Here is a 17,534-nt window from a genome sequence, read left to right as displayed (position 1 = left end):
TGGTCTTTCATGGCAAGGTTGGTTATTATCAATTGCTTCTACTATACTATCCATTGTTGTTGGACAAATTTCCTTCTTTATTCCTGTACCTGCATCTAAACCAAAGAAATTTAAGAAAGAGTCAGTATCACTTTTCAGTAAAATTAAAAGTAAGTTTGGTAAAAAGGAATATGAGTCTATTGGTAGTGATGATGAATAAAATATTTTGACTATTTTGAAAAACAAAATAAATAAGAATTATTTTTGGTTATTTTTTTAATTTTTTATTTAAATAATAAAATATTAATTGTTATTTGATTTATTTTCTATCATTCTTTTATTTCCATTCATTTTATGTTTTTTTTTAAATTTCATCAATTTATTAATTCTTCATTTAAGTTACTATCATTTCTTTATTTGAATTTTAATGTGTATTAAATTTCTCCTATTCCTTATTGTCTTATTTTATGCTGAATATTTTCCTACCATCATATTATTAATTCATAATTTCATTTATCATCAACTAAAACATATACATCTTTTTTTCTTTGATAATACCTCAATTATCATATATACTTGAATTCTAATAAATACATAATACTTATTCTTCTATTATAATAATTAATATTCTATCATTACAAATAATAATCACTGCTATCCTTGAAGTGTTCAATAAGACATTTTCTCACCACGTCAAGTATCATAATTAAATAGTAATTGATGGTTCAATAACTTATTTCATTTTAATGTTTATATAAAGTATCTGACGTATTATTTTCAAGTTTCGAATTAAATTATAATGACAAAATAAATATAAGAGAAAATAAGACATAATAGAGAAATAATATATGTAGAAATAATACATATTATATTATTAATAAATAGAATAATACACAAAGAGTCTATAAGAAGAATAAAGATACTAAAATTCCAATAAGACTTTCCCATTAATACATTAAAAACAAGTATTATCAAAACTATAAAAGATTTAATATTTTATATTTTCAATTATGATAATATATTAGAAGAAAAATTATCTAATTTTCGTGTGATAAAAAATACATATAAATATTAAGTAGAAGATAATGAAGAAAATGAAAGAATCATTTCTCAATATGAAGAAAAATTTCATCCATTTTTATTAGAACTAAAAAATTGTTAAGATCTGAATATATACATTAACTAAACAAGTGGTCAGGATATGTAGTAACATTCTATAAACAATACAAGTAAAACAGGAATAGTTTTGTTAGTTTAAGAATGAAATAAATATAATATTTTTTTTCTAAGAAATAGAGAATAGAAAATAAAACCAAACCAATATTAACGTTGTTTAATTCAATTTACTAATTTTTTAGGAGACAAAGAAACAAGTGAGACTTCTAAACAAAAGGATAATTCAAGTTGAATTAAATATTTTAAAAACAATGAGATAACAGAAAAGTGTTTTTAATACCTTTTTTATTGAATTTAATTTAAAGAACTTAAAAAAAAATAAATAAATGCCACCAAAGAAAAGTAAAATACATATAAACGAAAATGAATTAAAAGAAAATAATGATAATAATAAAGAAAATTTAATAAAACAAAAAATAAATGAAGATAAATATCAAATAATTGATAAATCATTTGAAGTACTTGAACCATTTTTTCAAAAAATAGAACAAAGGAAAGGATTTGGAATGAAAGAAGCAATTATATATCATTCAGAAATCTTTGATTTATATATTAAATTAGACACAGGAGTTAATGAAGAATTAAATAATTATATTAAACAAAAAATTGAAGAACGAATAATGAAATTATTTAATTATTTTAGTGAGTTTGTAATGCAAAAGTCATTAGATAAATTTGTTTCATCATTAAGAGATACACTTGATTTAATAAAAGTTGTATCACCAGAGATTATAAGAGTATTTAATTCATATGATGAAAGTGTTGGAATAAATGAACAAGTTACAACATTAATTAAAAGAAAACGAATAGAATTTATTAAAGGTATTAAAGATAAAATGGATATAGTAGACAAATTAGTAGAAGTATGGAGGTTATCAAGAAAAGGAGAAAGTGTTGATGTTTCAGTTGTATGTGATGTTTTAGAATTTTATAAAGAATATCTTCCATCATTACAAGAATATAAAAAAATGTCAAAAGAGTTTTATGATACTCTTATAATTGAATCAATTGATGAATATAAAGAAATTAGTGATGCATATTATCAAAATGGATTAAAAAAATATCTTGAATTATTTGGATGTTTTTATTGTGAAGAAAAAGATAGAATAAAAAGAGGAAGAATTGATAATAATACTGAAGAAATATTATTAACAAATTTATTAAAAATTATTAAAAAACAAGAAAATAAAGTTAATAGTAGTATTGAAGAAATTGTCAGAGATAAAAACTTTTCATTACTTAAAAGAATAGATGAACTTTTTATTGAAAATAACGAAGAAACAGTATTAAATAATACTGTTAAAAGTATTAAAAGTCTTTTATTAAATATGATTATTGGTAAAATAAGTTTAGATAATATTAAAGAATCTGTTGAATTAATTATTGAAATATTTAATCTTTGGAAACAATTCTTTCATTGTTTTAGTTGTAAAGGAAAAGCTAAAATGGAAAATTTATTTAAAGAAGTACTTATAGAACAATCAAATTATATAAACGATAAAGATAATATCATTATTCCTACTTTATTCTCTCGTTATATTAATTTAATTATTAGAAAAAATAGTATGGTGTGTGTAGATAGTGACTCAGTTAATAATACAATAGAAACTGTTTTTAAAATTGGTGAATTTATTGTTAACAAAGATATTTTCTGTCATTTCATTTGTAAAAACTTTATTGAACGATTAATTTTAATGAATAGTAATGAAGAAAATGAAGAAATATTAATGAAACATATGAGAAATTTTGACCGTCTTGGAGTAATGAAAATGATTAAAATTCAAACAGAATATAATCAATCTATTGGTTATAGTCAACAATATTCACAAGAAGTAAAATCAAATGATTTTAATTGTCTTGTTTTCGGTGGATTAAATGTATATTTAAAAGATAAATATCAAATGAAAATTGACTCAATGACAACTGAAAGATTTGAATCTTTTACAAGATTTTATATTAAAAAGAAACCAACTCAAAAATTGACAATGTGTCTTGAAAAGTCAAGTGGGATAATTAAATATGAACAAAAGTATTTTATAACTGCAACATTACCTCAAATGATGATTTTATTATTATTTAATACTCATAACATATTAAAAATTTCAGAAATCGCTCTAGATTTAAATCTTCCTTCTTCTTTTATAAAAAATGCTATCAGTGGAATTATTCATAAACAAATCCTTTGTCAAAATACTAGTCTTATTGAAAATGAAACTCAAGTTTCTGTTAATACAAACTTTAATCTTAAAGTAAGAAAAATTTCAGTAATGATGGTATTAAAAAAGTTGATTAACCAAACCCAACAAGAACAAATAAAAAAAGATGATAATGATGAAGATGAAATACTTAAATTAAGAGAAAATCTCTTAAAATGTACAATTGTTAGAATTATGAAACACTCAAAAGTTATGAGTTGTCAACAACTAATTCAACAAACAATTACTGCTGTACAAAAAACTTTTAAAGCTCATGTGAATGTCATCAGAAGAGTGATTGAAATATTGATTGATCAAAATTTCTTAATGAGAGATGGACAAGATATTCAATATGTTGCTTAATTAATCTCTCTTTCCTTAAACAAATATTATTTTTTTTACTCTGTAAATTATAATTTTAACTCTTTATTAATTTTTTAATACAAAGAACTTATTATTTCTATTAATTAACAATTTGGAATCTATTCTATTTTAATATAGATTATTCTAAAACTAATTCAATTAAAATTAATGTTCAAGACAATCAGTCCATATTCCATCACCTGCGTATTGAATTAAATCAATAACGACTCCTGAATTTTGTTTTTTAATATCAACAGCAGATGCTTTCATTAATCCAATGGCAAGAGGAGATTGAACTCCTTCTCCCATAATTAATACATAATTCCCTGCAACAATATCATCTGGTAACTTTCCTCCAGCAGAAGTTAATCCTGGAGCCATAATATTGCTTCCACTTAAAACGTGTTTAATTGCTCCTTTATCAACTTGAACTTGTTTCATCATTTCAGGGTCTAAACTATAAATATATATATTATAATTAATAATAAACTAATTTAATACAATTATTTTGTTGGGACTTAATTATAATTAACAAAAATATTATAAACAAACAAGTCATAGCAAGTTGAAGTGTTGGAATAAAATTTTCTTTTTGTTGGAAGAAATAAACTTTATTATTTGATAAAATTGCTGTTGAATGATCAATTTTTGAATTAGCAGTAAATAATGGAATATTTTTGGGGAATAACTCATCAATAGGAAGTCCTGGGTATTGAGTTGAAATACTTTGTTTAATATGTTTTGTTTGTGATGCTTTAACTTGTTTTAAAGGTCCAAAATCTTCTCGTGTAAACTTTCTAAACATTCACCTTTTCTGATAATTTTTAGGTTTTTTCTTTTAAACTTTTCTTTTTATGTTTTTATAATTTTAAGAATAGTTTTTTCTTATAAATTTTTTTTATTGAATAGTTTTGATGCATATCTTTTATCTCACAAGAACTTGAAAGTGAATGTTATTGAATTATAGTAATAATTGATTTGAGATATGCTTTCGACAACTTTTTGTCAAAATATGAAGATTCAATCTCTGTTTGTTTTATTTGACAATCTTCACAGAAAATAGTCTTTAGAGTATTTATTAATTTTAATAACTCTTCTTGTGTACAGTCTTTCTTTTCTAAAAAATAGCATATTGGAAGTAATCCAGATAATTTGAAATGTTTCTGGTGGGAATGGAATAAAATATTCAGAGAAGAAATTAAAGAGTGACTGTATAGAGGAAACAATGCATTTTCCATAAAATGCATCCCATAGAAGTCAATTACTCTATGAACAAGTACATTCATGAAATGCTTTTCTACTGAAATACCATACATATCTTTAATGTTAAGAGTTTTAAAAGAATTTTCATTTAGTTTTTTAATACCATTCATTAATTCAATTGAAGAAAATTCACAATAATGGAAACAATGAGAATAGACAAGTGATAGGGTATTGGCTAAATGGATGTTATTTAATAAAATTGAGATATTAAATCCATCTGATACTGTGAGATTAGAAATCGTTCGGTTGAGAATTACCTTTTCAGGTTCATAAATTCCAAGACATGAAGGGGCATAACCAAGACAACAAGCTGGAGATTGGTTTATGAGAGGAAGGACACCTTGCATAAAAGTAAGAATTGAAGGTAAAAATCCAAAATATTCATAAGAAGTAGTTATTTCATCTAAGGCTGATAACAAAGAAATAGTTGAAGGATCAAATCCATATTGAACTCTGAGATAAATAGCATAGCTTTGTATTTTCATAACATTCATTGGTGTTAATGATGTTTTTTGATCCAGATATGACTTAATTATTGATTTATATTCTTCTAAACGAATTCTTTCAAATGAGTATAATGGTGGATTACATTTAGGCATTGAAAGAGGACGAAGACTTTGGCTGATAACTTCATCAATTTTCTTATTTGGCATTTTAAAATTTGAAGTGAAAGGGATTAGAATCTTTACAATTTCTTGTAATACTAAAGCAAGTGATAAATTATATAATTTAATTGAAGGTGAAATAGTACGTTCTGAAGAAATTCTAATAATCATATTGATTGTTACAGCTGCTAAAATACATGAGAAACAATTAGAAACTTCAATCATTGATTTAACGTAATATGGCATTCTTTTAAATGAATTCTTTCCATAAGAACAAACAATCATCTCTATTGTGAATTGAATTTGTTGAATATGTGAAATCCATTCATGAAGTAAAATAATATTCTTATTGTTCGTATGAAGATTTAAAAATAAATCAAAATCATTTACACTAATAAGGTCATAATACGATATAATAGATACAATATTTTCATAATACTTAGAATGAAAAGATTCCATTACTTCATTCATCCAATCAAAATTATATTTTTTATCATCACTGATTGATGGGGTTTTGTCTTCTTTTGAAACTAAACAAATATTTTGTAAAGAAGGAAAATTAATATTACAATAATCTAAAATTCGTTGGGTTGCGAGAAAGTTATTTTTTTCATCATTGTTTCCATAAACTCCATCACATAAACTTTTAATAAACCTTTCAAATGAATTTGATGATTCATAAATTTCATTATCAGAAAACCTAAACTCCATTTGAATTTGATGAAGGTAATGGTCTAAGTCTTTTAATGATTTGTTATTTGTTTTTAATTTTAGTCTGCATTGTTCATAGAGTCCAATTAAATATTGAAAAGTATAATAATGGTCTTCATTAAAATCAACTACTAACTTTTTATTTCTACTTTGTGTTTCTAGAGATTCTGTTTTATATGAATCAATTAATTTTTGAATTGAACAATAAATACCCAACATCATTCTTATTGTACGTTCATCACTATAAGAATAATGATTTATTTTCATACTTTTATCTAATTCAATAAAGTGTTGTTTCATCATTTTAATTTCAGTAAAGTGTTGTTCTTTAAATGAACCAACTAACATCATTCCTAATCTTCCAATTTCACAACTCAAAGTTCCTGGAAAAATAAGACTTTTATTATCACTATAGCATTCAATTAATAAGTTATATTTTTGAATAAGTTTAATACATTTACTTTCATCATATGTTCTAGTTTTAATTTCTTCATTTGAATTGATATAGATGGAAGTTGGTTTCATGTTGTAAAAATTAACTTAGTGATTTATAGTTTATTTTACTTAAAAACAATTATAAAAAAATACGGATTAAGAAATAAATTAATTTTTATCAGAAGAACTTTCACTTTTGAATGTAGAAATATTCTTAGTGATGAAGAATGAAGCAATGATAAGAAGAAGAGAAAGCCAGAAAATAATTGCAAAGACAAGTCCCATCCATCCACATAATGGGAACATTAAAAGTCCTCCAACAAGATAGAAGACAATGAGTGTTGCTCTGTTATAACAAATGGTAATAGTTTTAATGAATTTAACTTTACCAAGGAATGAAAAGAATGGAAGAAGAATAAACATTAATCCAAAAACAATACAGAACAATGCCTGAAATAGAATTGCCAATCCACTTTGAGATGTAAAAGCAGGGAATTTACTTGGTGACCTATACTTAGAATACTTATTCTTACAGAAATGGGTAATACCAGTAATGAGCATTAAGATTCCAGAAATGATAGTCCAAACGAAAATAACAATCTTACCGATTTTTGATAAGTTGATAGTTACCATTATCTTTTTACTGAATTAATCAATTACAAGATGTTTTTTTTTTGAAATATCTAAAATTATCCTTTTTAGTTTTCGTCTGTTTATACTTCTAAATAAAGCAATTTTTATTTGCTGAAAGTTGAGAGATGAAAGTGATAAACCAGTTAATTTAATATATTACTATAAATTCATAGTAATGAGAGATGAAAGAAAAAATTATCCTATATTAAGTTTGAGACTTTTCTTCTATATACTAATAATTATAAAGAATAATATTAATTTTTTATAGTTTTTTCATCGTTTTTATATTAATAACTACTTAGTGTCTCTTTCTTTCTAAAGATTTTTAATTTAGGTTTACTTTTTGCTGTTGAACGTAATTATAGCTCATAATTTCAAGTGTTTTTCTTATTCTCCTTTTAATTGAAACTAAAACGTCAAAAATAAGATATGGAAAAAATTTTTAAAAGAAAAGAGGATAAAAGAAAAGTAAAACATACTTTAAATAATTAAGTAACATTTATTTGTGTTATTGAAATACAAACTTAGAGAAGTTGATTTGTTTTTATTAAAAAAACAAAAAATAAAAAATAAAACTCCAAAAGATGGAAAATTAAGATGAATGAAGAGATTGAAAATTACTTTCAAGTAAGAGTTGATTCATGCCAAAAAAATGAGAAAACAAATGAGGTAATAGTTAAAATAACCGTTACTTCAGTTGAGTTAATGTGGAATGTTTATCGAAGATGGAAAGAATTTATTAAATATTTAATTTCTTTACAAAAATTAACAACTACTCGATCGATTTTATTAAAAGATTGGTCAGAAGAAGTGATATTAGAAAGTAAAGAAAAGATTGATTATTTACAAACATTAATTAATGCATTATTCTCAAATGAATGTGTTCAAAGAGAAATAGAAAAATCTCAATTCTTTTTTGAATCTTTTCAACCAGTGTATAGTTTAGTAACAGTATTGCATGAAGGGTCAATGAAATTTTGTGATTGTTTAATACAAGACAATCTTCAATTCATATCATCTCATCTTGTTTTATCTCAAAATTATCACCTTTATTTTTACCCTACGACTGATGAATTTTCATTTCCTGTGATTGACATTTCATTACCTATTCATTCATGTGTTTATGTTCACTCATCACCAACTAATATCTTCCTTTCAATAGATACTAAAACTGTATTTATTCTTCAAATGGCAAATTATATTGAAGCAGAATGGTGGTCAAAATTAATTGCCCGTTTCCCATCATCTAAGTCTAAAATTCCAAGTCCAATTAAAAAAGTATTTGAATCAATATCATCAGTATCACATAACATATTTGCGGAATGTTGTAATGAGTGTAATCCACATAAAAAGAAACAATTAAAACAAGAAATTAAACAAACAATTCAAAATAAAAATGTTATCACTGCATTAAAAAAACTTAAAACTAAGAATGTTGTGGATAATGTTGGAGAATTTGTTGAGTTATCAGTTCAGGCTATAATGGGAACAAACTTGGAAAGTGTTCAAACTACATTAAACAGTTCTGTTTGTTTAACTATTAACAATGTGATTGTAACTGAAAATAGGAAATTAAAAGACCTTGAGATGAAAGAGACAGACTTTATTAGTCTTCAAGCTGTGAATAAAGAAATGAAAATGATTTTATCTGCTAGTGCCTTACATGAAGAAGAATTAAAAGAAATAAAAGAAAAAGAATATAAGAATAATGATAATAAAATTAATACACAATTGACTAAAATAAATCAAATTAATGAAAAAGAGGGATCTGTAAGTAATAATACAGAAGAAACTTTAAATAATAATTTGAGTTGTTATCCATATGAACATCTTGTAAAAATTTATTCAGGAATTCTTCATTTACATTTACAATATAAAGCTGGACCACCTGTTACATGTATTGGACTTAAATTTATTGCAGGGTCTTTAATTATTACATCAGCTAGAATAATTTTTAGAGTAGAACAAGGAGATTATGATAATCGAGAAGATGATGGATTATTTTCTTCACCAAGAAGAGTATGTTCTGAAGAAGGATTTGAAATACCTATTCCATTATTCTATGAAATTAAAAAAGAAAAAGTGTTATTACCTTCTATTGGAAATTATTGTTGTGTGTTAGTTAAATGTAAAAATTTTCATCAATTTAGTTTAGCCTTTTTCGATGGAAATAAGGCTGATGAATTAGAAGATATTATTATGAAAGCTGTAGGGCGTGGAAGAATTCATGAAATGTTTTATTTTAGGGGGAATTATGAAAATCCTATATATTATGACAAAGAGCTTGAAAGATTAGAATGGAATAAAAGTGGAATGAATTTAGTACGGATTGATGTAAAAGGATACCCAAATAAAGTTGTTGTTCCAATTGTAAATGAAGAAGAAATTAATCAGGTTATTGGATTTAGAAGTAAAGGAAGAATTCCAGCAGCTACTTGGTGGAATAGAGAAAAAGGTGTTATTATGAGAAGTAGTCAACCATTAGTAGGACTAAAAACAAGTAGATGTTTTAGTGACGAAAAATTATTAGAAAAAGTAGCTCAATTATCAAAAAATAAACGAATTAGCATTATTGATTGTAGACCTAAATTAAATGCATCTGCTAATTTGATTAAAGGTATGGGGTTTGAAGATATCCGATATTATAAAAATTCAGAGATTATCTTTTTAGATATTGATAATATTCATAAAATGAGAGAAAGTTTTCTTGAATTAACATCTGTTACAAAGAAACTCTCTTATTGCAATGTTGGTGCAACAGATAGTATGAAAATGATTACTAGTTCAAAATGGTTATACCACATCAATAAAATACTTAAAGGAACTTATTTAACAACAAACAAACTTCTTAATGGAAATTCTTTACTTATTCATTGTTCTGATGGATGGGACCGAACAAGTCAAATCGTTAGTTTAGTTGAAATTATTATTGATCCATATTATCGAACAATAGAAGGATTAGAAGCATTAATAGACAAAGATTGGATTGCTTTTGGACATAAATTTCAAGATCGGTGTCGCCATTTTATATCCACTCAAAGTATTAATGAATATTCTCCAATATTTCTTCAGTTCATAGATTGTATTTACCAATTTATGAGAGTTTTCCCAAAAGAATTTGAATTTAATGAAACCTTTTTGATAGAAATTATTCAACAGACTTATTCATGTTATTTTGGTAATTTCTTATTTAATTGTGTTGAGCCAATCAATCCTAGACCTGAATCACTTTGGAATATATTAAATAATAAAGAAATTCAATGTCGATTTGTAAACCCATCATACCACCCTTCAACAAGTATATTAAATTTACCATTTTTGGAGAAGCAAGTACCAGTTTTATGGAGAAAATATTATCTACAATATCACAAATTTCATTCATTATAATTTAGTTCATTTTTGTTATAATAATTATTTTTCTCTCACATAATTATTTATTTAGTTTATTATAGTTACATAGAATTTTGTTATAAGTATGATTCATTAAACACAACTCCCATCACTTTTTTAAGAAGTACTACTTTTTTCTCTAATATTATTATTTCTGTTATAATAATAATAACAAAATATAAATATTTAATAACAATTTTTTTTGAAAATTAAACAAAAAACAAAATTTTATTTTTAAACAAATAAAATGTTTTTTTTGTCATAAAAACTAAGTTATTCATTAAACCAACTAATGGACAAAGAAACAATAGATATACTTTCACCATATAACGAAGAAGAAAAAAAAATTTTAATTAATACAGATTGTGAAAACTCATTTTATAGATTATATCATGAAACTCCACCACATTCAAGACATTGGTGTCATTCTCATTGTGTCTTTGGAGGTGGGTTTTATAAGAATTTTTTTTCAATGATATTGTTCTTTTTTCCTACTGTTTTGTATTGCATTTCAACGTTTGTATTTTAGTTCTTTTAATAAAGAACAACTAAATTTTAATTTTAGAATTCCAAATTTCTATAGAGTATATCCATTGTTGATTGTTCCATTTTTACTTTTGTTTATTATTGTTTGTATCTTTTATTTCAAAGCGTGTTATTCAAATCCAGGAATTATTCCAAGGAAATATAGAATTGGCAATGGTAATGATGAATTAAATAATTCAAGAGTTGATGTGATATTACCAGATAATATTGTTGCGTCAAGAAAATTTTGTATGACATGTTTAATAACTAAACCATTGAGATGTTCTCATTGCAGAATCTGTAATAATTGTGTTGAAGAATTTGATCATCATTGTCCATGGTTAGGAAATTGTATTGGAAGAAGAAATTATAAATCATATATAGGAATAGTATTTTTTTGTTCTGTATATTTATTTTATTTAATTATAACATCTTTCATAAGCCTTTTTATTGGGATTCAATATCCATTAACTTGGACAAGGTTTTTTGATAATTGGAAATCTCACTGGTTTGTAGAGTTTGTTCAAATAATTTATTCTTTATTTATTTTTTCAAAGACTCAATAATTAGACCATTAACATGTATTTATTGTGTTCCTTGCTTTGGGCTTGTTTTTACATTACTTATATTTCATATATATCAAATATCACTGGGAATTACAACGAATGAAAGAATTAAAAAGAGATATATATATAATCAAGGATTAATCAAAAATTGGATTAAATTTCTGTTTAGACCTATTCCTCCAATTTATCCTTTATTTAAAAATAATTTCAAATAAAAAGAGTAAAAATAAAATTAAACGTAAATTGAATTATTAATTAGTGTTTGAATGCTTTTTGTGTAATGATTCTTTACATAAGAAATAATCAGAAAAATTAATTGGTTGTTTAACAAACACTGTAAAGTCACATTCAATTCCTTTTGCCCATTGAGGAACAACAAATTTATTTGATGTAGCACCACCAATAGTTTTTTTCTTTGGATTTAATACCTTTTTACCGTTTAGAGTAATGAATGTTTGTTCACTTAAATTATCTCCACCACTAGATTCAGAATCCATTTCAATACCATTGTTATTAAAAGTACCTTCTGGTACTTCTACCTTTTTACTACTTTGAAGAGCCTTTGTTTTTTTATCTAAAATATCAGTAGTTTGATCTATTCTAGTAAGAGTTTCACAAAGCATATCATGTCTAAGAGTTTTCCAGTCTTTAGTAATAATAGGTTTAAATACTCTACAAATTCTATTTAACCTATCTACAATTGAACGATCCTCTCCTATTAAAGAACTATTTTCTAAATTATTCATTATAACAAATACTGTAGAATATAACCTCTTTTCTTCAAAAATAGGAATTAATTCATCTAATCTATTTCTATTCAAAAATTGATTGATTAAGAAATCACTATGAGTTGGTAATGGTGGAATTTTTTTATTAAGTTTTAATACAGTAGTAATTGCCATAGAGATATTAAGTTTATTCACTTTATATTTTGTAATTTGAGCATCAACTTTCTTAAACCAAGGATATGTACTATCATGAATATCTATTAATCGTTTTCTATTTAATGATGTTGGTTTTAAACGAGAAAAATTATGTACACAAATCTCTACTCTACTTTTATAATTTTCATCTGTTTTTCTTATTTTTTCTATTTCTTTCATTGCATTAAAGAATTTATCGTGTTTTGGGACCATCATTAATACATGATAATAAACTACATTTTGAACTGAATTGAAAAATGATTGAAAATGATAGTCAGTTCCTAATGGAATTGTGTCTACTGGATAAAATAAAATAATCCCATTTGTTTCTAATGATAAAGATGCTTTCTTTCTTTCAGATAAAATAGATGCATATTGTAATGCTGGTCCACATCCATGAGAATATCCAAGAAGAAGAGTTCTATCTTCTCTATATCCTTTATGTGCCATTACATCAAAAATACTATCAAGCATCTTTTCCATTGAAACATCTTTCTTATTTTTATTTAATCCATATCCTGGATAATCAAATGCGATAATACGTGCTTTAAACATTTTACTTACCATCACCATTTCCTCTTCAATATCTTTAAGGTCTTTTTCAGCACTATGAAATACAAAAAGAGAGAAATTATATGGATTGCTATTTAAATTAATATTAAAATGGGGTTTTATTTTATTTCCTTTCTTCTTTATTCTTTATTTTTATAAATAGAAATAACAAACATCTTAGTTAACATAAATCTTACTGGAATAGGTTCACCTTCAGAAAATGGTGCCATTACTAATCCCTTTAATGACTCATCATAATTACATTGTTTAGGTGGATGATCTAAGAGGTATTTGTACTGTTCTGACATGATATAAGAGAGAATGTTAGTTTTTTTTCTTTTTATTTTTAACTTTTACTTAGAAAAACTTGAAATCTATTTTTAATATGTTAAAAAAAGGAAATATAATAATAAAATTGAACAATAATATTTTGTTATTCATGATATTCTCTTAATTTATCTAATACACTCTTATCAAAACAAGGCAAATTTGTTAAATATGAATGTAACGGTTCTATTTTTGCAATGTAATAATCTTCTTTTTGATATTTTAAATAATCTACTACTACATCATAAATCTCTTTTGACTGAACAAAATTTATATATTTTTCATCTTCTCCTTTCTGTTGATAAAAGAAAGGTTCTTCACGTTTTATTTCTTCAATTGATTCTAACACTGAACCAATATATGGAATACAAACTGAACGTTTTTTATATGCTACTTTAAGACTTTTAAAATTTCCATATAATTTACTAGTCTCATCAATAAATTTATTCGCTTTCTCTGAAATGTATTTTGTTCCAAAAACAATAGAGATATGAAGCAATCCATCAAATATTCCAAATGCAGAGTTAAAGTCTCCTAATTCTTGTAATTTTTTTAAGATTTCAATAAAATGATTTTTCATGAATGCTCTACTTTCAAAATCGGTGAAGGATAAGACTGAGTTACATGTCCAATTACTTAAATCATTTATTCTTGCTTGGATCAATTGAATTGATGTTCCTTTAGAGAAAAAATCATTTGTTCTAAGCTTAAAATATTGGTCAAATGAAATTGCAGTTAATTGCCTTGCAATAGTCATTGAGTCAAGTTCAGCCAATAAAATTAAAGGTGATTTTGGCTCCGATGGAACAAAAAAATCATATATTGGAGACATACACCGTGCTCGTTCTTTTTTAATAATATCTTCTGCTGTACTCATTCTTACTTTTAGTGCTTCATTCATTGGAGAGTTTCCTTCATTAAGAAATTCCCAAACCTGAGGAATATTTATCTCATTATAAAGTGTTTGGATGATTGTTTGGGTAATAACTGCACAATGTTCTTGTGGTAATTTTCTTAGTATTTCTCCAATATGTCCACCATAATGGGCTAGTACTGAATATATAACATCTTTAACAGTATCATTATTTCTTCCTTCAATTAGCAGTCCAATTAATCCACCAGCAACAACCTTTCCTTTTATACTAATGACTTTCAAACTATCACTACAATTAATTTTTGATGTCAATGAAACATTATTTTCTCCAAGTGTCTTTAATGCAGCAATGTACAATCTTAAGTTATTCATTACAGAAGTACAAATAGCTATTAATTCTAGTAAACAAATATGCTCTAAACGATATCCACGGTCAATTCTCAAAACAGCTTTTTCATATGGTTGGAATGTCATTTTTCCTTCATCTTTTGGTTTAAAATGAATAATTTCCCATACAACACCTAATAATTCTGACCCTGCAGCTTGAAGTGCTTTTGATGCACTCTCAACAGCAATAATTCCACTAGACGTTCTTCCAGAATGAATATCAATTTCCTTTAATTTAGAAATTGAGCTATTAAAAATATCTTTCATATCTTCTGTTGCTTCAACAAAATATTGCTCCATTCTTTCTCCTACTACTTGAGCAGCTTTTAGAAAAACTTGTGGAACAAAATTGACTAATTGAACACAAGCCTCTTTTAAAGCATTTGCTGCAATTTCTAATTCAGTAAATTTTTCTAATGCACCAAAACATGTAATATCTTCAATTAATGCAGGGACTGTTGCTGTGACTTTTATTAGTTCTACATATGCTACTTTTTCATACTCTTCCATTCTCGACCACATATCATCATTTTCAATTTCATGTTGTTTTAAAAAATGTGTTTTTCGTGTCATGGCTGCAATAATTCTCATTTTAGTAGAACTTTTTCTGATAGCAAATCCTGCCACATCTAACTGTGTTGGTAATCCATTTCTTTCCATAAAGAATATATCAATACTTTCATAATATTGTTTAATTGCCTCTTTGATATTCATTCCTGAAATAATTTTGTTTGCGGTTGCATTTGCTTGACATTCACGATAAACAGAAACAATATCTCCATGTTTTGATGATTTAAATACTTGTGAGTAATTAGGTTTAATAAGTTTAATTTCTAACTCTTTTTTTCTTTTTTCTAACATTTCTTTTACTCTATTTAATATATATTCAATCTGTTCTGTAGTTGCATCAGGAGGAAGACATTTCATAATATCTATATATTGATTGGTTTGAATGAGTGAATGTTCTGAACAAGTTAAACTTCTTGAATTAATTAATGAAGAGGATGAAAGAGTACTACTTTCTCTTCTTAAAAATGGTTTCTGGCTTTGGGTAACAGAAGGAGATGCATAATTAAATTTTCCTTGTCGATTTAAAAACCCAGTTGAGCGATGTTTTGTATTTGTCTCAGTGGGTTTAATAGAAGAAAACCCTGATTTCTTTCTTGGAGGGGGTGGTGGTAAAATTCCTGTAATTTCAACAACAATAGTTTGAATAGAGAGTAAATTCCCTAAAAGATCAGCACCATCTTCAGAACATGAATCAAGGGTATTAAATGCATTAATAACTTTGTCTTGTGTTGATGGAGTAAAAGGAATACAATAACTGAGTTCATCAATTAATTCACTTATTTTGTTGGTTATGTTAAACTCCTCTTCTCCTTCTTTTTTCTACTTATAAATATAATTCTTTTCATTTTAAAATGAGATTGTAAATAATCAGAAGATTCATGAAAACAAATAAAAAAAAAGAAATAAGTGTTATGATGAAAGCAAACAATACCTTGTTGAACTTTTCCAATAAGTGAATAAATGTCATGGGTAATTTCTTGGATCCCCCGTGTTGAATAGTTCATAACTATATTTTCTAGTTGGTTCTTCCAAGTATGAAAAAATCAAATAATTTTAAGAACAGAAAATTCCCTTTGGTTCCTCAAAGATGTTTTATTTTCTAAAAGTTTATGTCATGTTATTTTTTTTTTTTAAATATTTCTTTTTTGTTTTTTCAAATTATCTTGTTTTGTATCTTCTTTAAAATGAAGATATTTTAGTTTTGTTTTATTCTTTTTCTGCTAAGAAAATCTCAAAAAAATAAAAAAAATAAAAAGTATCTAAAAAAAAAACTTTAATATTAATTTAATGAACAAAAATCAATCAAAGAAAATTTTATGTATATCACAAATTGTTATGAGTTTATTATTCTTATTAATTGGACTTATTACTTCTATTAAATATATGAAACAAGACTTTATTGGAATAAGACTTATTTCTGTTGGATTTTCATTTATTATTACTGGAATTATTGGAGTAATTTCTGGATATTTTATGAGTGACACTTATCCAAAGAAATTTTCTATTTTGTTAGAATGTTTCACAGTATTATTTACTATTGTCTTAATAATTACTTCTATTAGATTAATTTATAATGTAAAAAAAGTTAATGACCAATCTCTTCAATTACATTCAGTTGAACTTAATGTTTGTTTTATCTTTTTTATAAAATTTTTATGATGTTGATGATGTTCATGTTTTCAGTTCAAATGTTGTGGGTGGAATCATTATTATGACTGTAATGTTACAACACCTAGAGGAAGAAATTGTTATAAAGCAGTTGGAATTGGTTTGAAGTCATTAGGTTATATGTCAATTATTTTCTTATTACTTATATTATTCATCGAGTCTCTTCTATTTTGTCTTTATTGGATAACAAAAAGCAATAAGACTCATTTAGAAGACCAAGAAACAGACCCACTTCTTCCTAATGAAGACGATTTAGCACCATTCTGATTCAATGTTTTTTATTTTTAAAATTAAAACTTTATATTTTCTTTTAATAAAAAATAAATTAGTAAAATCAACATTATTGTACTACATCATTAAACTGTTCCAAATTGTTGCATAGCAAGTGTATA

The 17,534-nt window shown here is 25.0% G+C and overlaps 9 protein-coding genes across 9 annotated transcripts in view; 4 read left to right on the top strand and 5 right to left on the bottom strand.

The window, feature by feature from the left end:
• The window catches only part of ENU1_177290 (plasma membrane calcium-transporting atpase, putative), a gene marked incomplete at both ends in the record, with an annotated part of 621 nt that extends 522 nt beyond the window's left edge, over window positions 1-99 (top strand). Inside the window, one exon of the mRNA XM_008861370.1 lies at window positions 1-99. This exon is cut by the window's left edge and continues 522 nt beyond it. Coding sequence (XP_008859592.1) covers window positions 1-99 — 99 coding nt within the window.
• Window positions 100-1,481: 1,382 nt separating this feature from the next.
• Window positions 1,482-3,713, top strand: ENU1_177280 (hypothetical protein; the record flags this gene model as incomplete). The annotated part of the gene is made up of 1 exon (XM_008861369.1): window positions 1,482-3,713. One exon carries the CDS (start codon window positions 1,482-1,484, stop codon window positions 3,711-3,713), a length of 2,232 nt encoding a protein of 743 aa, XP_008859591.1.
• A 165-nt stretch (window positions 3,714-3,878) lies between these two features.
• ENU1_177270 (PUA domain containing protein) lies at window positions 3,879-4,518 on the bottom strand (the record flags this gene model as incomplete). The annotated part of the gene is made up of 2 exons (XM_008861368.1): window positions 3,879-4,165; window positions 4,266-4,518. The coding sequence occupies 2 exons, from the start codon at window positions 4,516-4,518 to the stop codon at window positions 3,879-3,881; spliced, it is 540 nt and encodes a 179-aa protein (XP_008859590.1).
• Window positions 4,519-4,666: 148 nt separating this feature from the next.
• On the bottom strand, window positions 4,667-6,817 carry ENU1_177260 (hypothetical protein; the record flags this gene model as incomplete). The annotated part of the gene is made up of 1 exon (XM_008861367.1): window positions 4,667-6,817. The coding sequence occupies one exon, from the start codon at window positions 6,815-6,817 to the stop codon at window positions 4,667-4,669; it is 2,151 nt and encodes a 716-aa protein (XP_008859589.1).
• Window positions 6,818-6,895: 78 nt separating this feature from the next.
• Window positions 6,896-7,360, bottom strand: ENU1_177250 (hypothetical protein; the record flags this gene model as incomplete). Its single annotated transcript, XM_008861366.1, has 1 exon — window positions 6,896-7,360. One exon carries the CDS (start codon window positions 7,358-7,360, stop codon window positions 6,896-6,898), a length of 465 nt encoding a protein of 154 aa, XP_008859588.1.
• A 597-nt stretch (window positions 7,361-7,957) lies between these two features.
• On the top strand, window positions 7,958-10,747 carry ENU1_177240 (myotubularin, putative; the record flags this gene model as incomplete). Its single annotated transcript, XM_008861365.1, has 1 exon — window positions 7,958-10,747. One exon carries the CDS (start codon window positions 7,958-7,960, stop codon window positions 10,745-10,747), a length of 2,790 nt encoding a protein of 929 aa, XP_008859587.1.
• A 1,345-nt stretch (window positions 10,748-12,092) lies between these two features.
• Window positions 12,093-13,624, bottom strand: ENU1_177230 (hypothetical protein; the record flags this gene model as incomplete). Its single annotated transcript, XM_008861364.1, has 2 exons — window positions 12,093-13,407; window positions 13,491-13,624. The coding sequence occupies 2 exons, from the start codon at window positions 13,622-13,624 to the stop codon at window positions 12,093-12,095; spliced, it is 1,449 nt and encodes a 482-aa protein (XP_008859586.1).
• Window positions 13,625-13,749: 125 nt separating this feature from the next.
• Window positions 13,750-16,478, bottom strand: ENU1_177220 (Ras guanine nucleotide exchange factor, putative; the record flags this gene model as incomplete). The annotated part of the gene is made up of 2 exons (XM_008861363.1): window positions 13,750-16,293; window positions 16,401-16,478. The coding sequence occupies 2 exons, from the start codon at window positions 16,476-16,478 to the stop codon at window positions 13,750-13,752; spliced, it is 2,622 nt and encodes an 873-aa protein (XP_008859585.1).
• A 283-nt stretch (window positions 16,479-16,761) lies between these two features.
• On the top strand, window positions 16,762-17,409 carry ENU1_177210 (hypothetical protein; the record flags this gene model as incomplete). Its single annotated transcript, XM_008861362.1, has 2 exons — window positions 16,762-17,100; window positions 17,158-17,409. The coding sequence occupies 2 exons, from the start codon at window positions 16,762-16,764 to the stop codon at window positions 17,407-17,409; spliced, it is 591 nt and encodes a 196-aa protein (XP_008859584.1).
• Between the last annotated feature and the right edge of the window lie 125 nt (window positions 17,410-17,534).

This window comes from Entamoeba nuttalli (genome assembly GCF_000257125.1).
Source record: "Entamoeba nuttalli P19 unplaced genomic scaffold asmbl_7878, whole genome shotgun sequence".
NCBI classification, from domain to species: domain Eukaryota; phylum Evosea; order Mastigamoebida; family Endamoebidae; genus Entamoeba; species Entamoeba nuttalli.
This window is presented reverse-complemented; position numbering and strand designations above follow the sequence as displayed.